Genomic DNA, 26808 nt, shown 5'->3' on the forward strand with positions numbered 1-26808 from the left:
AATCTTGGTTGGAACCCAGATTAGGAAAACAAAAAACCCAGCTATGAGACGTTTTTTGGAACAACAGAGGAAATTCAAATATGGACTGTATGTTAAATGGTATTATATAACTAATGTTAATTTTCTTAAGTATGATCATTATACTGGGATAGGTTATAGAAAAAATATCCTTCTCAGCGCTTCCAGTGCAGGGGGAGCAGGTTTGACCCCTGGTTGGGGAACTAAGATCCCACATGCTGCTCGGCTCGGCCAAAAAAAAAAAAAAAAAAGGCAAAAAGAGTAAAATTAGAAAAGATATCCTTATTCTTAAACAATTCTCCCTTTCTCTCTTTCCTTCCACATGTGTGTATGTGTGTATATATATGAATAGCAAAGAATTTAATCAAGTCAAAATATTTCAGATATATATTTGTATGAATATGTGTATAGATAGATAAGTAGGTGAGACAAATGTGATAAAATATTAAAAAGTGGTGAATTTAGGTAAAGAATATATGTCTTCATTGTACTATCCTTTCAACTTTTCTATAGTTTTTTTGTTGTTGCTGTTGGTTTATTTGTTTTCAAAATAAAAATTGCTGGGGAGGCATGGAAGTGTTTCAAAATAGCACAGTTAACAAACCCCAATATATAGTTAAGCACCAATATAGTTTCAATATTTGACATAAAAACGGAAGTGAACTTTTTGTGTCATTATTTTCTTGTAGACTCTCTTATTCTCAATTTAATAATTGCCTTTCAAGAAGTATTTGCTTTAAGTACAAAATTTTCCAAAGCTAAGAAATTAAGTGCTACAGAAATTAAATGCAAAAAAAGTACTAAATCATTTTGCAATATATATAGATAGATATGTCAAGTCATTATGTGGGATACCTTAAATTTATACAGAGCTCTGTGTCAATTATATCTCAATAAAACTGGGGGAAAATAAGTGCTATAAAAGTTAAAATGTAGAGCCATTTTCTCATGATTCACAATTCTTTTTATTCCTGAGTTTTCAGAAATCCCATCTGTGTTTGCCCGTGTGATCATATCCAACAGTGAAAAGGTGAATAAAGTTTCAGGGTGTAATTATAAAAATGCTTTGAGTTCCTATTCTTTAAGATGTCAGACTATAGACCATAGCTTGTAATTTTCTTAATAACCTTAATAGCGCATAAGATTTGTTTAAGCAGATTGTCCATTGAGTTGATCTCATTAATCCAAACTGTCAAATTTTAAAATATTTTTATGTTCTGTTTTTGTCAAGTATAACTAATTGATGAAACTGTACCAAATTAAATGCACTTTGCCAGCATTAGCCTTTTTATTAAATTGGTCTAGCACAGTCCTCCCTATGTGCGTTTGTGGAGATTAGTTGTAACTTGCATATTTTATATCTAGATTAGGGGATCCTTCTGGAATGCTACAGACTTGTTTCGCTTTGTTTATTCAATAATTTGTTGCAAGTCTTGCAAAAAAAGGATTCAGCTGGATCATAAAAGCTACACCCAGTAAATGCTTCAGAAACACATGCCGGACGGAGCAATTTTGTTTTCTGCTCAGCAGTTGCCTGAGTCACCAGATGACTTGTTGGATCTTGAGAGCCTGCTTAAGCAGAACAGCCTTGAGGCATGAATCAGAGCAACTGTTTGCAGTGTGCTTATTTCACATCGAGTTCAATAAATGGACCGTGGATTTTTTTTCCTTGTAATATTCACATCACTAGATTTCTTCTGAAGCATTTATAATTGAAACACCATTCAAATTCTTTTGTGTTATCCTGTAGGTATTAAACAATTTGGCAGAGTCAGAGGTTGCTAAAATATTTCAGGGAGCATGCAACCCATTCTTTCAGTGAGATACCAAACGTTCTGCAATGGCATGGGAATATTCCTCTGTGTTTTGTGGAAGGCAAGTTCAAAGTTCTCTGATTAATCACCAAAGAGAAACCTAGTAATTATGATGTACTTTCTTTCTTGGTGAAATCAAGGTTTGTACGATGATTTCGTACAAACTGGCTACATTTGTAGCCAGTTATTTGTTATGTAATATGGCATAGATGGATCAGATTTGAAGAATAACAATACTTAACTTTTTGTGGGTAATGCATTAAGGATGTATCAGAAGGCATGGCTTCATACAAATAAGGAACTGCTGATTCTGGGGATTTTGACCATCAGCCAGAATAGCAGATATTTCCAAGTTTCAAATCAATCATTTATTCAATAAGCATTTACTGATTACCTTCCATGACTAGACACTGTACTAGCCATTGGGGATACTCAGAGGCGCTGGCATTCAAGGAGCTTGTGATATAGTATGGGAGACAGCAAAGAGACAATTATAATACATTATACTAGAATATAAGCAGGTATAAAGACACGCCCAAGATGTGGGATGCCAGGAGAAAAGAAGTACAAGAATAGAAATTGTGTTTACCCCACATCCTTGGCACCTCTTTCTTTTTTGTAGCAGTCATAGGGTGAAGAGGGTTGATCCTAGCTCTAGGGGATGGGCCCTGAGGAGTCTAAGCCACTCAGCCCCCACGTGCTTCTCAGTGGACACAGGGCTTCCCCCAGGACACTGGTTCACTCACGTAGTTCAGATCATTGATAGGTAAGGAGAGGTTTTCTGAGAACTTCTGGTAAAGACGTGTTCACGCTTCTTCTTCTGTTAATTGAGATATAATTCACACACCGTAATATCCACCCATTTACTTTTTTCTTTTTTTGGCTGCACCGTGCAACATGTGGGATCTCAGTTCCCCGACCAAGGATCGAACCCGCGCCCCCTGCATTGGAAGCGTGGAGTCTTAACCACCGGACTGCCAGGGAATTTCCCCACCCTTTCAAAGTGTACAATTCAGTGGTTTCAGCATACTCACAGAGTTGTGCAACCATCACTTCTATCTAATTCCAGAACATTTTCATCACCCCCAAAGAAATCTTGTACCTCTTCTCTTTTCCCTGCAGCCTCTGACAACCATGAATCCACTTTGTCTCTTTTGCCTGTTCTGGATACTTCATGTAAATGGAATCATCCAGCACATGGCTTTCTGTATCTGGCTTCTTTCCTTGGGCACAACATGTTCAAGACCGACAAAAACAAACAAACAAACAAACACCCCGAAAACACTCTTTCATTGATATTGCTTAAAATTTTCCCTTAGAATAGTAGGAAAAGGATTCACATGGACTCCACAAACTTGTCTTGAATCTGTTATTAATTCATTTTAAAATGGAAGATTACATTCCAGATGTTCATTTTCCTCAGTTACTATGAAAGGTTCAGACTATAATCGGAGGACTAATGCCAAGCTTTGCACTGTTGTAAAGTACTCAAGTAACAAATGAACATGCTTCTTTGTAACTTTCTGCTATACTATTACCTGGGGAGAAAGTTTGCACTAAGTCTAAACTATTGCAAGCCAAGAGAGGATTCCCTCATTCAGCTCATTTCTCCTTGAATAATTCATTTGGCAAAGTTCCTTTTACTGCAAGCCTAGATGAGAGTGTCTTATTGTGTCTTAATGAATTTTAATTGTATCTCTCCCTATCTTGATGTCAACAGTATCTTATTTATTACTATATTTTGATCACTTTTAATAATTCTTCGGACTCCAAAGCTTGAAACAATTTGTAGTTTTGTTTTTTATTCTCATTGTCTTCTCGGACGGCCAGCTCAGTGAATAAGCTGATGAGACCAATGTGTCCAAGATCATGGGCTTGGCTTGTGATGCCTTCCCTTTGGCCACAGACTGTCCCTCTGACCCTCCCCCCCCACCCATATTGTGATTTGTAATAAGAAATATATATGTTGGTCTTCACCTCATTTCTGACATGGAGTTCCCAAAGCCCTTGGAATTTCCTAAAGGATAGAGTGATAAAGATGTCTTTTGTTATTCATAACAAGCCCCTTTCCGACACACCTGAGTTTATGTTAATAAGTGACTTTTGGGGGACTTCCCTGGCAGTCCAGTGGTTAAAACTCCCTGCTTCCACTGCAGGGGGCACTGGTTCCATCCCTGGTCGGGGAACTAAGATCCCCGCATGCCACACGGCATGACCAAAAAAAAAAAAAAAGATGATTTTTGGAAAGCCCTAAGGATGGGGGCTGGTTGCCAGGGGAACCAATCAGGATTAAATCAAATTAGTGGATTGGAACTTTCAATCCCACCCACCAACTTCCAGGGAGGGGAGAGGGGCTGGAGGTTAAATCAGTCACAAGTGACCAGAGTTCTAGTCCAGCATGGCTATATAATGAAGCCTCCATAAACACCCAATAAGAAAGGTTTGGAGAGCTTCCAGGCTGGGGACACATGGAAGTACTGGGAAGCTGGTGCACCGGAGAAGGTGTCCTTGCTGTCTTCCTCAGACCTTGCCTTATGCATCTCTTCCATCTAGAATAAACCAGTAATCGACTAAGTACACTGTATTCCTGAGTTCTGTGAGCCACTCTAGGAAATGAATTGATAGCTAATTTAATTAGCTGGTCAGTCAGAAGCACAAGTGACAACCTGCACTTTCAATTGGCCCCGGAAGGGGGAGGACAGGGGCATTCTTGCGGTACTGAGCCTTTAGCCTGTGGGATCTGATGCTGTCTCCAGGTAAATAGTGTCAGAATTGAGTTAACTTGTAGGACGCCCAGCTGGTGTTGCAGAATGGCTTGATGTGTAGAAAACCCACACATCTGGGGTCAGAAGTGAAGTAGTGTTGTAGCGGAGTACTGAGGATAGAGAAGACACACAGGAGTGGGTTTTTTCCTTTAGACTCCTTAACCCCCATCTCTAAAATGCACCTGTGTAGTCATCCGGCTGAAGCGCTGGGTTAGCTGAGGGGATGAAGTGCAACTAACTGAATTCTCCAGTCCAAACACTTGCCCTTCAGACAAAGGGCCATTAGCCTTTAATTGGCTGAGGATGGCAATCAGTAATGTTCTAAGGCTCAGTTTCTCTCCTTATAAAAATATGATGATTAATACGAATAATTATGAAGACTATGCACCACCACATAAAAGCAAAAGCCATGAAATTATTTGTGCCTTATGAGTACAACCATTTAAGAATGCCTGCAGTTTAATAGCCCAAGAATGAAAGGGAAAACCAAAAAGGAAAAACAATTATTTTTTACAGAGGTAAAAATTTTACAAAATTTTATTTATAAATAAAACAATTATTTTATTTACGAACAAATGTTTATTTAAATGAACAGATGTTCAAAACCCCTCTAGACTTCACTCCCACTTTCCCTTTATGTCCAAATAAAATGGCTTAATTATACATCCCCATATTTTCCTAGGATTTTTTTTAAACCCCCAGCATAGATGCAGGGGGAGGAGACTTCAGTCTCCTGTCTGTTTCCACTTGCCCACGTGCCTGGGGCTGAAGTCCATTCTCAGCACAGCTCCCTAAGCAGAGACCAGCCTCTTGTCCTTCAAGGCAAAATCACTATTAACTAAAGGCAATTCACTCATTCTTATCTTGCTGACTCTTTGAAGAAAAAGAGGGGGTGACAGAATAGCACAGAACACAAAACAGCTTGAAACTGGATGTTACATCCATTTTCACCCCACCATACATAACTTCCCCAGAAATTTTTCTCTTCCGTCTCTGACCAGATCAAATGACACTATAAACATACTCTCACCCAAGCTCTTCTTAACATTTAAGGCAGTTTTAATTCTACATTCATGTGTGTGGTTACTTGGATTAATAACTGTCTCTCCCACTGTATTATGAGCTCTATAAGGGCGGGGTCCATTTTTGGGTTTGTTCACCATTGTATTCCCAGCACCTAGTATAGCACCCGGCCTGTGGTAAACATTCAGTAAATATTTGCTGGGACTTCCCTGGTGGCGCAGTGGTTAAGAACCCGCCTGCCCATGCAGGAACACGGGTTCGAGCCCTGGTCCGGGAAGATCCCACGTGCCGCGGAGCAACTAAGCCCATGAGCCACAACTACCGAGCCCGCATGCCACAACTACTGAAGCCCGTGTGCCTAGAGCCCATGCTCGGCAACAAGAGAAGCCACCGCAATGAGAAGCCCGCACACCGCAATGAAGAGTAGCCCCTGCTCGCCACAACTAGAGAAAGCCCGCTTGCGGCAACGGAGACCCAACACAGCCATAAATAAATAAATAAATAAATAAATAAAATTTTAAAAACTAAAAAAAAATATTTGCTGAGTAAATGAGTAATGATTGTTAACATTTATTGAGCACATGAGATTTTATAGGCATTGTGCTTATGTGCTATTTATGGGTCAGACATTGCTCTTAGTGCTTTCTGTCTAATGTCTCATTTAATACTCATAAAAACTTGTGATATATATATTGTTATTATATCTGTTACACTAATGAGCAAAAAAACTGAGGCACAGAGAGGTTATGTGATTGCCCAAAGGCCACACAGCTTCTAAGTGGAGAAATTGGGATTCAAGCAGTCTGTGTCCTGAGCCCATTATCCTAACCTGTATACAAGCTATGTATTTAAATGGATGAATCAGTGAATAGAGAGGCAGATTCAATGAACTTTTTATCCTGTAAAAAATGTATTGTCCATCTATTTTTCTAGGCATTTGGAATAAGGTACAGATGAAACAATTCACTTCTCTCATGTAGCTTATATTAGTGTGTGTGTGCACATGTGTGTGCTTGCACATGAGATAAACAATCAACAAATGAATATATACTATGTCAGGTGGTGATAAGTGCTATGACAAAAAATAAAGCAAAAGAGGGAAATGGAGAATAAAGACAAGTTTCTGCCAGCGTGGTCAGGGAAGGCTTTTTTAGAAGTGCTATTTCCAACAGCTGAGGATTGAAGTCAAAGAGGAGTTATAGAGATGATTGAGAAATAAATAATTCCATTAAAAAGACCTGAGCAGATAAAATTCAAAGCAGGTATTTATTAAAGCTTCGTACAAGCCCAGGGCTGGAGAAAGCAGCAAAATATCCTGGGAGGTCATTTTACACAGCATAGTGGTGGTGGTTTTAAATTCCAGGGTAATGGAGATAAGTCAGCCCTGAAGTATCCCTGCTCTGTCTTTGGCTGGTTTGCTGGGGTGCCGCCTGCTGCATGGTCCTGGCAGGCTCCAGGGGAGAGGCAGCACCACCCAAAATATACAACATCACCATCTAAATGCACCTCTGATTCATTGAACCAAATAAAAATCGAATATAATCTTCTATGCATCCACAGATCAGCCCATGTACTTGCTTTCCTGGGACTTTGCAAGGGAAATGTGTTTTTTTAAACGTCTGGGGCTGAGGTCCACTGAAGGATCCATGCGTGTCGCTCAGATGTTTTGTTGATGCCCAGGTGGTAGGTTGAGCACTTAGACCACCTGACTCAATGTTGTCTAAGAGGAAAGTCTTGAGAACATGACACCTAATTGGAACTTTTGTTACTAAATCTTTGTGAGAAAATGCATTGAGAGACATCCACAGAGCACAGTGTTGGTGAAAATGATTAGATGTTTTGATTCCTAAAGCAAAGGAGTTCTTTTTTAAGAAAAAAAAAATCAAGTAGGTGTTGAGTGGCCTCTACTATCACTAGAGTTTCTAAACAAGGCTGAAATTCACCCACTGGTGCTTTGGATCTTTTTACTATAATCACTTCTCTCCATGCCTGGCCTTTTTTTGCTTTCCCTTCCTCCCTTCCTTCCTTCCTTCCTTCCTCCCTCCCTCTCTCCCTCTTTCTTTCTTTCTTTCTCTCTCTCTCTCTCTTTCTTTCTTTCCTTCTTTCTTTCCTTCCTTCCTTCTTTCTTTCTCTCTTTCTTTTCCTTCCTTCCTTCCTTCCTTTCCTTCCTCTCTCTCTCTCTCTCTCTCTTTCTTTTCTTTTCTTTTCTAATTCATTCAGTAGAGGTACACAAACCAGCAAAGCCACATCCAGGACAGCTGGTTAACTGATACACCTTGAGGTTTTTGAAAACAAAAGAGCTGAACATTTCTTTTGTGCCAAAGGAGAGGAAGTAGAGGTTGGCTAAGATGCTGCACTTTATTAAGAAGCCCATTTAGTCAGAATGATTTCCTGACTGAGGAGGTAAATTACCCGTTCAGTCCTTCCTCTACTGATCTGCCCAAAGGCCAATAAAATATAGATTCTGTCTCAGAAAACTGAGACGTAAATAAAAGTTTGTTAAACTAACATTTCATTAGCAATGCAGCAGAAATGTCCATAACCACTACATCTGAGAAGGCATCATCATCTGTTTCCCTGTCTTTGAGGTGATACTACTCACAACTCTTGTAAAGTTTAGATAAACCCCCAGATGTTGCTGTTGGTATTATTGAAGGTTAGTTCTTCTTCTTTCTTTTAAAATCCTACCCATTCTTCCAGGTTCTTTTTATTTTTTTATTTTTTATTGTTTTGGCCCTGCAGTTTGCAGGATCTTAGTTTCCTGACCAGGGATAGAACCTGGGGCCCCAGCAGTGAAAGCCTGGAATCCTAACCACTAGGCCACAAGGGAATCCCCAATGAAAGAGTTTTGTTTTTGTTTTTAAATTTAGTTTCCATATATTACCATGCGGTTTCTTTTTTTTTTTAATAAATTTTTATTTATTTTATTTATTTATTTTTGGTTGCATTGGGTCTTCATTGCTGTGCATGGGCCTCTCACCTCGGTGGTCTCTCTTGTTGTGGAGCACGGGTCCAGGCGTGCGGGCTTCAGTAATTGTGGCATGAGGGCTCAGCAGTTGTGGTGCACAGGCTCAGCAGTTGTGGCACACAGGCCCAGTTGCTCCACAGCATGTGGGATCCTCCCGGACCAGGGCTCGAACCCATGTCCCCTTCCCTGTCAGGTGGACTCCCAGCCACTGTGCCACCAGGGAAGCCCCCCAGTGAAAGAGTTTTGAGCACCTTCTATGTGCCACATGCAATGCCTACGCCACACAAAGATAAATAAGGCCCTATTTCTGGAGATGATCGTAAACTATGAGACAGAGATACACAAACACAACTAAGAACAATGCAAGTCGGTGTGCCATAGCCAGGGCCAGGCACTTTCTCAGGAACACCGTGTATCTGGAGCCTTTGTTCATGCTGTTTCCAGAACTGATTCTCTTTTCCTCTCCACCTATCCAGACTGTATTCAGCTTCCATTCCTGGGTCCACATCAAGCTTTTCTAAGAAAAGTTCACTGAGTCTTCCTCCTTCCGTTTTTTCCCTTTCTTTCTTAGCATTTTGTCTTCTTCACATTTCCTACATCATTTGGAGTTTTCACTGTACAAAACAGCAGTTTGTTGTAGACTGTTTTACAGAAAAGTGTATCATTTTACATGCATTAGTTTTGTCTTCTTCATCAATGTGCAAGTTTCCAGAAGACCAGACGTCTCCTCTGTATTCTGTGCCAAACTTAATGCTAAAAGTACAGCTAAATATTTATTGTGGGGTTGGGTCTGCCGTTCTCATTTGGCTACCTTTGCTTCTAAGATCCTGATTGTTAAATTCTCCCATAGTTCAAGCGGGATCAATTTATTTCACAACTGTAATTTGTTTTGTCACATCTAGATTCAATGAGCTGAAGGCAATGAGTTGCCTTAAATTTCCAGGCCAGATGTGATATTTCATATCTAATAGTGTTCTTATGTAACACCTAATACATGCTATTCGGGACATGCAGTTTTTTACTTTCTTTTTTATTAGTGTGATAAATATTAAGTGTCTCTGCTTATAGGCCAGGCATGTTTTGTTGTGAAAGAAAAGGGTGTATGTGGTCAGAAGCAAAGGAGTCACAACTAGAAACGAGCTCCACTATTGTCTTTATTTCTTTCAACCCTTATGCTTCAAAGCTCCTTTGCAGTGAATTCTGGGACTGGGTTTCTCATGTCGGGCCGTTTCCTGGGTTAAACTCCTATCCCACTTTCCCCTCAGGGCCTCCTCTTCAGCTGTGACTAAACGTTCAGTATTTCATCTCCTAGATACTCATTGATGTGATCCTAAGCCAATCACTCCATTCAGTTGAACATTCTCTGTGCTCAATTCTCTCATATGAAAAAGGAATGTTATTGCACACCGTTGAATTAATAATGTAAATGAGGGACTTCCCTGGTGGTCCAGTGGTAAAGGATCTGCCTTCCAAGGCAGGAGACGCAGGTTCGATCCCTGGTTGGGGAACTAAGGTCCCAGAGGCTGCAGGGCAACTAAGTCCGGGTGACACAACCACTGAGCTCGGGCACCTCAACTTAGAGAGCCCACGGTGCCACAAACTACAGAACCCACGCACTCCGGAACACACGCGCCACAACTAGAGAGAAGCTGGTGCGCTGCAGCGAAAGATCCTGCGTGCCTCAACGAAGATCTGGCAAGCCGCAGCTAAGAACCAACGCAGCCAAAAATAAATTAAATAAATAAATAAGTAAATAATAAATCTTCAAAAAAAAAAAAAGTAATGTAAATGAGAGCTTTCTTGCTCCCCAGCCATCTTGGCAGCTCCTCGAAAAAGTCACTGGAGTTGCTCAACTCTAGGTTCCAACTCGTTATGAAAAGTGGAAAGTATGCACTGGGGTACAAGCAGACTCTGAAAATGATCAGACAAGGCAAAGTGAAACTGGTCAGCCTTGCCAGCGACTGCCCAGCCTTGAGGAAATCTGAAATAGAGTATTATGCCATGTTGGCCAACACTGGTGTCCATCACCACACTAGCAATAATATTGAATTGGGCACAGCGTGTAGAAAATACCACAGAGTATGCACACTGGCTATCGTTGATCCAGGTGATGCTGTTATCATTAGAAGCATGCCAGAACAGACTGGTGAAAAGTAAATCATGCATAATTTTTCTTTAATAAAACTGGCCAAAGCTTGCTTTTTTTTAAAAAAAAAGAATAATAATAATAAGGTAAATGAGAGAAGCATTTTCTGGACCTTCAGGACCTGTGCAAACATCAGATGTTACCATCATCACCATCATCATCTTCATCATTGTTATTATCTCCATCACTACCTTGTTTGCAAAGTTACTTAAGAAGGGTGATGGGATGGAAGGAATCCTGGTAGATATTACTACTGCTCCCCAGCATCAGCTCCCCTCTACCTCCTGAGCACTTGGAAGAAAAGACTTTTCAGTTGCCTTTGCAATTGGTGGAGCCCCGTGACTCTCTCTGATCAATGGAGTGGGTGGAAGGGGCCAAAGTATTTAATAACTGGTGCCTGACACTTTCTCCTTCCTTTTCTTGGTAAAGTGACTCAAGAGGCCTTGTGTTCCAGGTAGACAGAGCTTCTATCAGCTGGATCCCTAAGTGGCTGTGTGCAGCAGAACTTCCTGCCAACCTTGTGGGACTTGTAGTGTGAATAAGGAATTAACTTTTGTTGTATTGAGTCACTGAGATTTAGGATTGGTTGTTGCTGTAGCATACAACAGTCTAATACACTGTGACAGACCAACGGATAAAGAAATCCTGGATGTAGCTGTGGCCTAACTACCTGTATGTCCTTGACTGAGTGGACTAACGTATACCAGCTCTAAGGTCCCTTCAGCTCTGAAATCTCTGACATTTCAACACGGCAAAGCAATCCCATGCCAGTGACAGAGAAATGTTACCTATCATTTAAGGAATAAAATGAAATTTCAGCTTATAGAAAATCATCTCAGAGAATGAATCAAGCTAGAATAACTTGTAGAATTGAGACAATATTTTTTTAACTGTTTTATACACACACCAGCCTTTTAAAGAGAGTGTGTTAAAATAGTTGCATTAAGGAGAATCAGTGACTCGTGTTCATTATTATGAACCTTAGTTATTTTACAGTGATGGCCTCAGGGCCAGTGACGAGTATAAGTCTCCTTGTTACTCACAGTGGCCTAAGACTCCCATGTGATCTGAATTTTTGTTATGAATTTTTTACAGTCTCTTTTGTGCCAGCCGTTACCTTTCATTGCTGTCAATGTCCTGATCATTTGCAGCAGCTCGTCCCCCAACTTTTATTGGCTGTAGAGGTAGAAAGCAGATATCAGACTGTTAGAATTGTACATGATGGTTAGGATATATAGGGTCTGAGTAAGAGGTTAAGAAGCTTTCCTAGGAGTAAAGCAAATAGGTCCTCAACATGAACTTTGTAGCTTCTAACGATACACATCTTTTTGCTTCATTTCTTATTCTCACTAATATTGCACAAAGGTGAATTTTCCCAGTAACTGGGGTCTGGTAGACAGTGTGCTAATGTGTTTCATTCTCTACAGCAGCCCTAGCAACATAGATTCATAATTAAGTTGCTGATATGGGCCTGACAGCTTTAGAGAGAATTCTCAGGCCATTTGCCAAAACTAACATCATGGGAAGAACTAAATAATTTGTTTCTCATGACAATTTGGTGAAGCAATATAGCATAACAATTAAGTGTGTAGGCTCTGGACTGTGACTGTCAGTGCTCAGAGCCCAAGTGCACAGAGCTCACCCTTGCAAGCTCTGTGAACTTGGGCAAGTAAATCCACCTCTTGGTGTCTCCATTTCTCCTTTTTAAATTGTGAGTAATCAACTAAATGAGTAGTGTGTTGAGTGCTTAGAAAAGTTCCTGGCATTGTCAGCACTCAGTAAATGTTAGACTTGTAATAATTCTTTTTCTCGGTCCTTTTAGTATACTTACTGTATTGGTCAGGGTTCTCCAGAGAAACAGAAACAATGGGATATAAGTGATATAGAGAAAGATTTATTATGAAGGATTGGCTCATGTGACTATGGAAGCTGAGAAGTCCCACAATCCACTGTAGATTGAGGAGGACCAAACTGGAGGACCAAGAAGGCTGGTGATATAGTTCTGTACCAAACCTGGAGGCCCGAGAACTGCAAGCCGATGGAGTTAAGTGCCAGCCTAAGTCCGGGGGCCTGAGAGCCAAGAGCATCCATGTCTGAGGACAAGAGAAGATAGATGTCCAAGCTCAAGCAGACAGCAAATTCGCCCTTCCTCCACCTTCTTGCTCTAGACAGTTCCTCAACAGATTGGATAATGCCTGCCCACCTTGGCGAGGGGAATCTTTACTCAGTCTACCCATTCAAGTGCTAATCTCTTCTGGAAACAGAAACACCCAGAAATAATGTTTTACCAGCTCTCTGGGCATCCCTTAGCCCAGTCAAATTAACCATCATATTTACAATTATCAACATTAAGTGCTACAAAGAATATAATGGTATCCTCTGATTAATCCGTTAATTTTTCATTGGTCACTCTGTTAGGGTTCTCCAGAGAAATAGAACCAATAGCATGATTGTATATAATATAGTATATAGATAGATTTATTTTAGGAAATTCATCACGTGATTATGGAGACTGACAAATCCAAAATCTGCAATGTGGACAAGCAGGCTATCAACCCAGAGGAGAGCTGATGCTGCTGTTCTGATTTGAAGATCATCAGGCTGAAGACTCAAGAAAGAGCCAATGTCCGAGTTCAAGTCCACAGATCATCTGCTGCAGAATTCCCTCTTGTTCAGGTAGAGGACAGTCTTTTGTTCTAGTTGGGCCTTCGACTGATTGGGTGAGGCCCACCCACATTACAGAGGATAATAGGCTTTATTCAGAATCCACCGATTTAGATGTTAATCTCATCCAAACCACCCCCCCCCCCACCACAGAAATATCTGGAATAATGTCTGACCACAGATCTGGGCACCATGGCCCAGCCAAATTGACACATAAAACTAACAATCACAAAACTAACAATCACAGGGCTTTCCAGGTGGCGCAGTGGTTGAGAGTCCGCCTGCCAATGCAGGGGACACGGGTTTGTGCCCCGCTCCGGGAGGATCCCACATGCCGCGGAGCGGCTGGGCCCGTGAGCCATGGCCGCGGAGCCTGCGCGCCCGGAGCCTGTGCTCTGCAATGGGAGAGGCCACAACAGTGAGAGGCCCGCGTACCACAAAAAAAAAAAAGAAAACAACAACTAACAATCACAGACACATATCATGTCTCCTTACTGGGCCAGTCTCTTCAACTGGTGGCTTGAATCTAGCCCTAGAATTTCCCGATGGGAAGTTCTCATTTGCAACCTTCTCCCTCTCCTCACTTATACATTGAAGAAAGAAGGGGTTTCCTTTTTCGTGAAGGAGGCAGCAAATATGAAGATCTCTCTAGCCTGAAACATCTTGTTTCTCCCTTGGTTGCACATGAATTCCTGCAACCATCAGGCACTGGCATCTTGGATTAATCTCTCAGCCTACCCTTTAGAAAGCAGCCAACAGGATTTGCCTGCCTAGTTCTCTTGGTGTCAACTACTAGGTACACAACTCTTTAGGAATGGCCTTTTTAAAGAACTTATTTGGAGTTAGTCATTGATTCACTTGATAAATACTTAATGAGCACCTACTATGTGGATGGCATGGGTTGTCCTGGGGATACAAGGATGAATAAGAAACAGATTTTATCCATCAAAATCAGTCATATTAAGGAAGTTTTTATGATTTCTCTGGCTTCCCAAAAAACTGACCTAATTTGGTCACATGCAATTCTTAGGTTTCTTTAGATAGATGCTGTATCCTTTAAAGGAGTTTGATGAAGGTCAAGGTTAGCTATTTCCCCTTGCTCTCAGCTTATAATGAAAGCAAGTCTCAGACATTTATTTAAAAAAACATTCAAAATCAAAAACAAAAACAAACAAAGAGAAATTAAAAAACACTCATTAGCAAGCAGGGCCCAAACAGTTTATGCAGCCTGTTCAGAGAGGTCCACAAAGTTTGTTCTTTCAGGTGTTCTGACTACTGCCAGGTGTGGATGGTTCCCTTGAAGCAGATGTGATAACTTTCCAGAAGCAAGCTCCTAGGCCCTTTCAGTGGGCGTCAGGCAACTATACAGCAAAGGCTGGACAGAAGGCAAGGGGTCAAGCCCCATTCCTCGGGGTTTAAGTTACAGCCTTCCTGAGGTTCTTGCATACTGTTCCTGCAAGGGTGGGAGGATTTATGAACTATGTTAGCTGATTTACATAGCCTGAAGATCTTAAAATTCACCAGTTCAAGCCTGCTTCTAACATCTACCATGATAGTCAATAGACCAGTACATTCAATAAAAACCCACTGCTGACGTGCCATATATTAACTGGCACAGTGTGGCTTGTTGCTTTAGAACAGTTAACAGCAGAGCTTGAAGTAGTCCCTTCTGTCGTGTGGGCGTCCTGATAAGCCACGGTGGGTGGGCCATCCCTGGACTGTGTGCCCCTGATCAGCACCTTGGTTACATGCTTGGTTATAGCATAACCCATGTCACATGTACATAATACCTCTCAGTGTACACTAAAGTATTTCCAGGTAAATAAACATATATTATAACAATAACAACCTGGGTTTCATGCTACTGTATTCTCCTATGTCCCTGTTCTCTGCTAGTTCTCGAAATTGCTAAATTTGTATTTTTTTTCTACCACTTTTCCAAGATAGGGTTTGAAGCTGAAGGACAATGACGGATGCCTAAAATTGCAGTTACAGGATGTTAATGAGTTGGGCTGACTGCCCAGGCAAAGGCTGACTTGCAGGTTTGTTGCCTCTGAGTCTAGCCCTCGTGAAGGCGGGTCTAAATCCTGTATTTTATCAGTTCGTTAGGTCAGGCTACAGAGGAATACTCACACTAACCAAAATCACATGTTTGCTGTTTACACCAAGTCTTTCTTGGAAATCTATGTACCTGTGAGTCTGGATTAGTTATTGGCAAGCTGCCTTGTGACACTGGAGAAAGAACAGAGAACTAGATGGTACTATGCAGGTACTTTATCCAAGTTATGGAAAAGCCTGATGAGTGTTCCACATCTCATGAGACTAGATCCCTCTATGATGTGATGAAATGGAGCACCCTGAACAGATCTCTGTCTGATAAATTCTTACTATACCTTCTTTCACTGATTCTAAGATTCACATTTTTAACACCTTTGGATAGATTGCATGAAATACGGTAACTGGCTTTTTATTGCTCTCCATTCAGACTTCTACCTTTCCTGAACGACCTCATTATATATTACAGTGGACATGTTACAGATGCCCTATGTCCCAGGCATGAAGATCCACTCTGGTCACATGACCAGACTTGGAGATTTCCCCAATTCCCTTCAGCCCCAGGTTCATAAATCTTCTCTCAAATGAACTCACTTCTTCTTTTTTTTTTTTAATTTATTTTTGACTGCATTTGGTTTCGTTGTGGTGCCGGGCTTCTCATTGCGGTGACTTCTCTTGCTGCAGAGCACGGGCTCTAGGCTCCCGGGCTTCAGTAGTTGTGGCGCGCGGGCTCAGTAATTGTGGCTTCCGGGCTCTAGAGCGCAGGCTCAGTAGTTGTGGTGCACGGGCTTAGTTGCTCCGTGGCATGTGGGATCTTCCCGGACCAGGGCTCGAACCCGTGTCCCCTGCACTGGCAAGTGGATTCTTAACCACTGAGCCACCAGGGAAGCCCCTGGACTCACTTTTTTTTTTGCCCGTGCCATCTGGCTTGGGGGAATCTTAGTTCCCTGACCAGGGATGGAACCCGTACGTTCTGCAGTGGAAGTGGGGAGTCCTAACCACTGGACCGCCAGGGAATCCCCATCTCAGATAGACTGACTTCTGCAGATGGCTAACCTCTAACATTTTTTTCACATTTTTATTGATTTCCCTTGTAAACTTCAATTTAAATAGAGGATACCCTTTACTACAGCAGTCAAGGGCATTTGGCAGTAAGATCTAAGTTCCGTATCAAAATGACTCCTGTCCAAACTCTCGATCAAGCTTCTCATCTTGGTTTTCAGCTTTAGCCAGACAACAAACACTTACTGATGGATTTTTATAAGAGTGGACATGTTACCTCATGGCAGCAAAATTTAAGACATTAAAATGATCTAGTCTCGGGCTTCCCTGGTGGCGCGGTGGTTGAGAGTCTGCCTGCTGATGCAGGGGACACGGGCTCGTGCCCCGGTCTGGGAAGATCCCACATGCCGTGGAGCAGCTGGGCCCGTGAGCCATGGCTGCTGAGCCTGTGCGTCTGGAGCCTGTGCTCCGCAAGGGGAGAGGCAACAGCAGTGAGAGGCCTGCGTACCGCCAAAAGAAAAAAGATCTAGTCTCAGGAGTTTTTCCATGAAGGATTTAGCAGCATAATATTGTCCTGGCTAAGGGCCTTGCTATTTCTTGTTACAACTCTTTATTTAAGAACTTTGGTTCTGGGCTTCCCTGGTGGCACAGTGGTTGAGAGTCCGCCTGCTGATGCAGGGGGCATGGGTTCGTGCCCCGTTCCGGGAAGATCCCACATGCCGCGGAGCAGCTGGGCCCATGAGCCATGGCTGCTGAGCCTTGTGTCCAGAGCCTGTGCTCTGCAACGGGAGAGGCCACAACAGTGACAGGCCCGCGTATCGCAAAAAACAAACAAACAAACAAAAAAATAACTTTGGTTCTGGATGAAGCACGACATAAAACAAGTTTACATAACAGAGCCTGTACCACATAATCTTAGATTACAGCTGATAATAAGAGAAAAATAAGCACTTTATGCAGGATGATGCTCTAGAAAGAATTTAAATTACAAACCTACACTGAAACCCTCTGGCTTTTACTTTTGCTAGACTCTAGAACAGATAATATCCAATTGCAATATATAAATTTCTATGTTTAGAGCCAGCACTTGACTCAATCAAATCCTCATGCTATTTCATCTGAGATGTTCACACTTTTAATAATTGGTAGGTGATATTTTCATATAAGGACACATTATATTTCTACATGTTTCAGAGAAGCACTTGAAAATTTAAAATTGGGGCCTTAGTCCTATTAATTTAGCAAGTAAAAATTATTTTCGCTTATGAAATATCCAACATTTTTAAAATGGAAAACTTAAAATAGTACATTCCTCAGCTGTGGTTTAGAAGGAAGGAACACACTCTTTGAAGGCCTGGTTAGCATTCGACTTGCGGTGCGTTTTATGTGTTGCCTGCTTTTCTTGCTTTATGGATTATCTCCAACCACCCCGAGACAGGTTGATTATCTAGTTTATACTGGTGAGAAAAGAGAGGCTCAGAGATGTTAAAACAAAAACAAAAACCTTGCCCATGTACTAAAACAAGTTTCAGAGCTACTATTTTTTTTTTAATGTTTAATCCAGAGCTCACAAGCTTTCCGTTAACAACCATCAATGAACTCAACATGTGATACAAAAGGCCTGCATTTAGTATAATAAATTATCTGACAGTGACAGTATTGGAGGCAGGAATATGATCTGAAATGAACAATTTTATAAGGCAGAACACCTGAGAGATAAATGTAGGTAACTGATAAAAAGTGTTATGTAGTTCATAGTTTCAAAAAACAATCATCATCATAACTTGGTCTCCTGGACACTGAAATCTGAAGCTCCTTGATATGCTATATAGCATGGGCAAACAAAGAGGTTTTGTTCAGTACATGTTTTTGTGGGATGGTGTAACTACGCAATCCCTATAGGTCAACAAACACTGCACAGAGCCGACCAATGACTCATGAAATCTATTGTGAGATCTAGGGGACTCACAACCACTGCGCCACAAGGGAAGCCCTGGATCAGGCTTTTTAACTTGGAATTTTACTCATTTTAAAAATTTCATCTGCATTGTGGTAAAATAAAAATTCACTTAAGACAATTTAATTTATACATATATTACACTTACATATACATATATTTTTTAATACTCTTTTCATTATATAGTAAAATTTTCCTGTGTAGACTTACAAGTTAGATTTTGAAAATAACAACCACCGTAGAGTAAAAATAGCTCTTTTTCTCCTTTCTTCAACTTCCCGAAGGAAAAATGTACTACTGTTTTGATTTCTAAAATGTACTATTGTACATGTACACAGTCATGGAAGACTGTGTTGACACTGGTTATGAATTTTTGGCATTTGGGACTTTTCATCTTTGTCTTTAAATATTAGAGTAGCGATAACGCTACAGTGATTTACAGTGATTTATTCTTTGTATTTTGAGCATCCAATACCAAACTAACTTCTTTTTACATAATTATTATGAGAGAGAAGAAAATATTTTGTTTTCCTGTAGACAACAGTTTGAAATGCTTAGTTCTAAACTGAAATTACTTAGTTCAAAAACCAGGCAATGACATATTGATGATATCAGAATAGATGTTTGCTATCATTGTCATTGAGTGGTACCTAATTTAAAATAAAGGATTAGCAACAGTTTCACTATAAGGAACTTATTATTGTAGAAGCAGTAAAAATGAATTCCACACAACACGGTATAGCTTAAAACGATGCGTTAGTTCTGACCTTTTATATTAAATAGGAATGTAAACCTGATTAATCTCTGCAAAAAAATTTTTTGTCCACGAACACCTACGTTTGTGGCCAACTGGCAGGTATAGGCAATTCATCAGGCTGCCTGCTTCCCTCTTATTATGGGATTGCTCTGAGAGTCCAAGGCTCATTATGCAAAGGGCATCGTTATTAGATGGGTGCACTATTTTTCATCCTCCCGGAAGACGACCTTTAGCATAGGGAGGAAGGTCAGGAAAGCGAGGGCCGTCGAGCTTCCATCTAATGTCGCGAGGAGAGGGGTGCTGACGTACGAAAGGAGTTCAGGCATCCACTCCCCCCAAGTGCGCGGGCCTCGCAGGAGGCTGAGCTCAGAGCTTTAGCACAGGAGAAGGCGCGGAAGAGTTCGGGGCGTGGTTGGCTGCCGCAGGGTTATCTACAGGAGTCCAGCTCCCCTGGGGACATGTTAGCGGCGGCTGGCCCGTGCGCACCGAGAACAGGAAGTCGTGAGCCTGGCGGGCAGTGGAAGCGGCAGCGGGTCGACTCCCGGGCAGTCTCCAGGCCGCCCGTCGCGCCCGCGCCCCCAGGATTCCGGCGCTCTGCCGGTTCCCCGGGAGTCGCCATGGCAACGGACGCCGGGTCCTGGACTAGGCGGGAGGCGCCCGGCCCAGCTGCCACCACCGCGGCTTCGATGGAGAGCTGTGCCGACGCGCCTGAGACCGAGGAGTGCTGGAGGATCATCGAGAACCTCGAGTCCACTATTGAACAATTCCAGTTCAGCCCCAGGTGACCGGCGCGAGCTGCGGCGCCCCGGCCCGCGCTGCCTGCCCCTCCCTCAGGTCAACACGGCGCCCCGCGCTCCTTCCCGCGCTCCACCGCTCCCCGGGCTCCTGGCTCCAGGCCACAGGGCTGCTGTTTTGATTTCTAAAATGTACTACTGTACACTAAGCACGGACTCTGGAGCCAGACTGCCTGGGTTCGAATCCTAATGACACGCTACAGGCCCCAAGAGTTGGGCGAGTTAGCTAACTTCTCTGTGCCTCGTTATCTCAAAGGGGAAACAGCCGCGATGGTGATGATGGCGCATAGTGCCTCCTTAATAGTTCATAGCGAGCATCCAGTGAGTTAATCTGAGTGTTTGGAAGAATGTCATATATATAGCGTACATAGTACCACAGAAGTGTTTGCCAATATAACTGTTACTGACCTTTTTCTATAGTTTTTCCATCTCATAATCCTTCTTTGCCCCCTCTGCTCCAGTTTTATTTGGATAATGTAGAGCTGACGTTTCTTGGGAAAAAAAAAAAAAAGGTACTTTTCTTTCTAAAAACCTTTTGAAATCCGTAAGTGGCCTGCACTAGGTTAGCTGCTGTGGAGGCCCTAAGACAAGGGCCTCGTGGTGCCCGGTGGGCTGGCTGAGAGGCAAGCCCCGCCCACTGAGGCCGCTCCCGAATGGGAAGAAGGGACCAAAGCCCAGTGGTGGGGACCGACGCAGTGAAATGGTGCCGCCAGACCAGCTGCCCCCGCTCAACTGTATTAAGTGGGTGCGTTTGTTAAAAGGGATCAGAACCTGGTTGATTGGTGGTTGTGAAAATACATATTGGCAGCAGCGGATGGTAAGCTCGGTGGGCACAGTGTCTCACCTGTTCTAGTGGTTGACTGAGAGGAATGACTTCCTGCCCTGGGTTCCGGAGCATTCCGTGGTGGGGAGCTTCTCCAGCAAAAGGCACTGGCGGTGCTCAGCGGCCAGACTGACAGTGCCAGGGCCTCAGTTAGTGCTTGTTGCGTGAACAAAGGAACCACTGATGCGCGTGTGAGTTTCTCTTCACCTGCGGTGCTGGGGGGTGGGGTGGGGGGGGAGACTGTGCTGGTTCTCAGGTGTCTGGTGTGAGTGGGAGAGGCTCAGTACTGACTGCAGTCCCGGAATGAGGGAAGAATCAGCCCATGAGGAAGCAGCAGTCCACAAACCAACATAAGCGTGTCCTTTGTGAAGTTTAGTTCTAGTCAGGAAACCAGCGATAGACAAGCAGACTCTATAATAAATAAGTTAAGTGGTGGTGAGTGCTAAGGGGGAAACAGAGCCGAAGAAATAGTGTGTGGAGTGGGGAAGGAGGTTGTAATTTTAGATACTGTGGTCAAGGAAGGCTTCTTGGAGATGACTTTGGGGGGAAGACCTGCAGGCTGGAGGGGGAACCCTCTCAGGGGACAAAGTGTTCCAGGCAAGACAGGAAGCAGAAGAGAGTGGGCGTGGGTGTTACCAGGAGGCTGGAGCAGTGGGGGGAGGAGAGAGCAGTGGAGATGAGGTCAGAGGTAAGGGGATGGTGCCGGATGGCCTGGGACCTAGATCCTTGTAAGGACTTCAGCATTGACCTTGAATGAGGTGGTCAGATGTGTTTTTTCAACACCGCCAAGCAATTCTCCAATTCTCAGCAGACACTGACTGGGTGTGTCCTGTAGTTTGCTTATTTATTTATTTTTAATTTAAGTATAGTTGCTGTACAATATTATGTAAGTTACAGGTGTACAATATAGTGATTCACAATTTTTAAATGTTACTCTTCTTACAGTTCTTATAAAATATTGGCTATATTCCCCATGTTGTACATTATATCCTGTAGCTTACTTAATAGTTTGTACCTCTTAATCCCCTACGCCTGTGTTGCCCCTCCCTCTTTCCCTCTCCCTACTGGTAGCCACTATTTTGTTCTTGTGTCCTGTAGTTTAACTGGAGATAGTGTCAGATTCCATAGGTTAAGGGCTCAGTCCCACAAGACTGCCCCTGTCCTCCCTCTTCAGAGGCCAATTGCAAGTCCAGGTTGTCACCTGTGCTTCTGACAACCAGCTATAACTCAGAGGTTCCTCAAGTTCAGTTGATTTGCTAGAGTGGCTCACAGGACTCAAGAATCCAGTTTACCTACTCGGTTACTGGTTTATTACAGAGAATATTAAAGGATATGAATGAAGAGCCAGAGGAAGAGATACATAGGGCGAGGTCTGGAAGGGTCTGGAGCACGAGAGCTTCTGTCCCTGTGGAGTTTGGGGTGCGCCACCCTCCTAGCACATGAGTTCATTCTTGTTCACCAACCTGGAAGCTCTCTGAACCCTGTAATTCAGGGATGTTTATGAAGGCTTCACTGCATAGGCAGAATTGGTGCAATCATTGACTTTTTGTGATTGATTCAACCTCCAGCCCTCTCCAGAGGAATTGGGGGTTGGGATGGAAAGTTCTAACCCTCTCATCATTGTTGGTTCCCCTGGCAACCCCCCCATCCTTAGGGGCTTTTCAAAAGTCACCTCATTCCCATAAAATCAGGTGTGGTTGAAAGGGGCTTCTCACGAATAGCCAAAGACACCCCGTTCACCTTTTTCCACTATTTCAGAAACTGAGGACAGAAGACCAAATATTATCAGTATAACAAAAGGTTCTCTCATGGTGCTTGTCGCTTAGGAAATTCCAAGGATTTGGGCTGCTGTGAGGCAGGAAGCACGGATGAAGACCAAAATATATATATGTTTATTATAAATCACACTGTCACAGATGGGAAGACATGAGGGGATTGGAGGAGAGGAATGACATAATCTGGTTTATCTTTCAACAGAATTATCCTGGCAATTGCTTTGATATGAGACTATAGTGAGGACAGGGGTAGAAACAGAGAAACCAGTTAAGGGACTAGGACAATATGCTTGGTGAAAAATGACCGTGGTGGTAGCAGGAGTTGGAGGTGGTGAGACTCGTCAGGTTCTAGATCTATGTTGAAGGTAGGACTGATAGGCACAGAGTGGGAGCTGGCTAACTGGAAGGATGGAGTTGCCATGAACTGGGATGGAGAAAACTAGGACACGAATAGCCTTGGGGGGAATATCATAAGCTTACTTTTGGACATAATATCTCAGATGTAACTCTTAGCCATCCATCTGGGCTGTTAAGTTGGTAGTTGGTTATGTGAGTGTTTAGAGAAGGGACAGTAATTTACCCTGTACTTTTCTGAGTTCTTGGCTGAGACAGCCCCGCTTATAAAAGATTAACAAGAGGAAAAACAAACAAGTTTATTAACATGCATGTCTCATGTATACCTAGGAGTTACCCAGGAAAAATGAGTAAAACTCCAAGATGGCCCAAGCCACAGCTTTAAATACCATCTTCAGCTGAATACAAAAGAAAGATGGAGGGTGGAGGGAGGCCAGTTATGGGAGGTTACCAAGAAGTCCAGCAAAAAAGGGTAAGGTCTGTTATGCAGATTTAAAGGGGTGTCTTCTCCTTTAATAAGATTCTTTTGTGAGTTAGAACCATCTTCCTGGTAGGAGAGGAAGACACTTACAAATGGAGAGTTCCTTTATAAATGTAAATTTCTCTTACAAAGGGGTAACTTCTACTCTGTTTCCAGGGCTTCATCTGTGTCTGCAGTTCCTCAAAAATAATTAGCTCAAAATAATCCTTATGCTAAAGGGGCATATTTCGGGGTGCCATATTCTGCTACCTTTAAAGCCTAAAGTTCAGAAGAGAGGCCCAGGATGGCTGTACCATTGTGGGGGTAATTGGCACAAAGATGGATCTAGAGCTGGGAAACTTGGTCAGATCACCCAGGCAGTGTGTGAGCCTTGGGGCACATCAAAGTTGTGTGCCCTTTGAAGAGGAAAAAGGTGGAAGCAATATTTTCCTTAGTTAAAATTGAGCAGTACACCATAGTGAAAGTTTGGTGCACTTTAATGCCACTTTCTTTGACTAATTCATTAATGAGCATTTGTTAGGATAGATTATTCTAGGATTTAGTGAGACGTGTCATTGCATTCTATTAATAAATATTCATGGATCTATTTTCTATAAGTTAACATGTTAATTTTGTATCTAATTTGTTTGAAAAAAACCCTGTAATTGCTATTTTTCCAAGACTGTATTTTATGCATAATAACTAAGCTATTATTCAGAAATCAAATTGTTAAACCTGTAAATAGGGACTGTGTAGGAACCACTTAGTTTGTTGTGATGTTGGTTTCCATTCTAGGCAGAGGGGTTGTTATCTAAAATTAGACACATTTGCAATTCGATGGGAAGCTGAAGAATGAACTTTCATGTTGCACTTAGATTCTGAATGAGCCAGAATTCTCTAAATCAGTCATTCAAAAAGTTAGGACCAGTTAGGGATAGTAGAGCCATAGGCCTGTTCTCACCAGGGATGGAGGGTAAGACTCTGTCACTTCAGGCTTGTGGTTTTTTGTTTGGTTTTTGTTGGCCATGCCATGTGGCTTGTGGGATCATAGTTCCCCATCCAGGGATTGAACCAGCACCCTTGGCAGTGAGAGCGTGGGGTCCTAACCACTGGACCACCAGGGAATTCCCAGGCTTGTGATTTTTAGATTAACCTTCGCAACTTGAAGGTTCGTATTAGGGGATTTACTGTACTTACAATCTTTGAGCCTCAGCTTCCATATCTTCAGAACAAGAAAGGTAGATAACCTGAGAAGAAAGTGTGTGTGTATTAAGACGTATATCTTGACTAAGCACATGGGACAAGTTAAGCGTTCAATTGTTTTGTTTTGTTTTTTTTTTTAGCTGCGTTGGGTCTTCGTTGCTGCGTGCGGGCTTTCTCTAGCTGCGGCCAGCGGGGGCTACTCTTCGTTGTGGTGCCCGGGCTTCTCATTGCGGTGGCTTCTCTTGTTGCAGAGCACGGGCTCTAGGCGTGCGGCTTCAGTAGTTGCAGCACGCGGGCTCAGTAGTTGTGGCTCGCAGGCTTAGTTGCTCCGCAGCACGTGGGGGATCTTCTGGGACCAGGGCTCGAACCTGTGTCCCCTGCATTGGCAGGAGGATTCTTAACCACTGCACCACCAGGGAAGTCCGCATTCAATTGTTAAAAAATAAAATTCAACCCAGTAGATTTGAAGATCTAATTGGTTTAATTAGGTGATTCATGAATTGGGCAGCATTCTATCTAGCAATTAGAAGGGTGCTCCAAGGGGGTTGTACAAAATGGGAGGTTTCTATAGGAAAAAGAGCTAATCGTGAAGGAGAAGAAAGCATTGCTTTTAGGCTAGGGCTTATCTTTTTGGGGAAAGGGAAAGGCAGGGGTTTTATCATGCAGATTGCCTCTTCTTCCTCTGGGGGCGGAATGGAGAGCCCCCCACACCCCCGTGACAGATTATCTTCTTGGTGCTGACCAGAAAATTCCAGACTGGTTGATTAGGAGTACCCTTCTGGGGAAGGTTGAAACTGCAATTATGTCAAGTATTAAGTCTAGATTTGGTATCATGGGCTTTAGAACGAGTAATGCCATTTTGAGCCTGTGGTTTTCTCTTTAACACAGTAAATAGGCACTAATATTATTTCTAGACACCCTGGAGGAGGTATCTATAAAATTCTTGAACCTGGTTTTAAAATATCATACTGTATTACTATAATATTATGGCATCAGATGGAATAGCTGAAAACATTATTCCAAGTTTCTAAATCATATCCTGAAGATATATGTATTTGGGGTGGGGTTTTTTTGCACCTCTATTTTTTTTTTCTAGTTTGGAGATATAATTGACATGTAACATTATATATTTATCATAAAACCTACTCACATTCATAATTTACCACCTACCACAGATCTTTTGCTTAAAGTGGGAAGAAAGGAAAGAACATACGTGGTCAGGCTTATTGAACAATGCAGCTGAGTAGTAAAAAGGAGCCGCCTGGTGTTGGAAAGGGTAAAGGATTGCATTTCCAGGCTGGAAGGGTGAGTCACTGAGGTCTGTTAAATGGGAGGCGTTGCAGAATATAAAGAAACAGGTTAAGTTTAGGTTCTTGTTTGTATTTATTGTATTGATGTAGCACGCAGAGTCCAAACAGGAGGCAGAAACCTCACCAATATTTGAACAGGGAACAAACATTTCCCGTTTCTTATTAAATATTAAAGAGGATTTTTAACTAGTAAAAGGTGGTAAAGGTGATAAAAGACCCTAAGCAGCATTGTCGTAGTGAATGCAAATGCAGCTGTGACCCCAAGGGCAGAGGAGGCGTAAGCACAGAAGGGACTAAGCAGGCTCCCACCCCACCAAATGCTGAGATTAAGACCTCTTGGGAGAGGATGCGGCTGGTGGTAGAGACACTTGCCAGAGGGTGCTGCCCAGAGTGTTACGGAGTCCAAGTTCGCTCTGCTCGCCATACCACAGGCAAGTAAATCGGGAGACAAGGTGTTGAGGCAAGGAACATGACTTTATTCGGAAAGCCGCAGACGGAAAAGACGGGAGACTAATATCTCCAAAAAAACCCATCTTATCGGGGTTTGGATGCCAGTTTCTTTGATGGAACAGAGAGGGGGAGGGGGTGAGGAAGTAAAGTAAAAAGGCCATAAGTCTTGCAAATATCTCCTGGGATGGCCAGCCTCAGGGAGGGGATGTGTTAATTTCTTCTTTCTTGCAGCCATTCACAAGTGGACAGGGTCAGGATGTTTCCCTGAACAAAGGCACTTTTGTTTAACATTCAGGCAGAGGGGCAGGGTTCCCCAAGGCAGGCCATTATGTATAGAGAGTATCCTTTTAGTGAACAAAAGCAACGGGAAGCAAAGGTTAAAATAAAAGAAACAGATCCAACATGGAGTCTGATTTAGCTCTTCCTGGTAACAAGAGCTGGTCCATGTGTTACCAAGGTCCGGCTGCTCG

At 42.6% G+C, this 26808-nt stretch overlaps 1 protein-coding gene across 1 annotated transcript in view; it reads left to right on the top strand.

The window, feature by feature from the left end:
* LOC117197044 (60S ribosomal protein L30-like) overlaps nt 1-10790 on the top strand; it is a 45119-nt gene extending 34329 nt beyond the window's left edge. Inside the window, exon 2 of the mRNA XM_033407901.1 lies at nt 10400-10790. Coding sequence (XP_033263792.1) covers nt 10400-10745 — 346 coding nt within the window. The 3' untranslated portion in view covers nt 10746-10790. The remainder of the gene's footprint in view (nt 1-10399) is intronic.
* The last annotated feature ends 16018 nt before the right edge of the window (nt 10791-26808 follow it).

Source organism: Orcinus orca, chromosome 2, assembly GCF_937001465.1.
Source record: "Orcinus orca chromosome 2, mOrcOrc1.1, whole genome shotgun sequence".
Classification (NCBI taxonomy): domain Eukaryota; kingdom Metazoa; phylum Chordata; class Mammalia; order Artiodactyla; family Delphinidae; genus Orcinus; species Orcinus orca.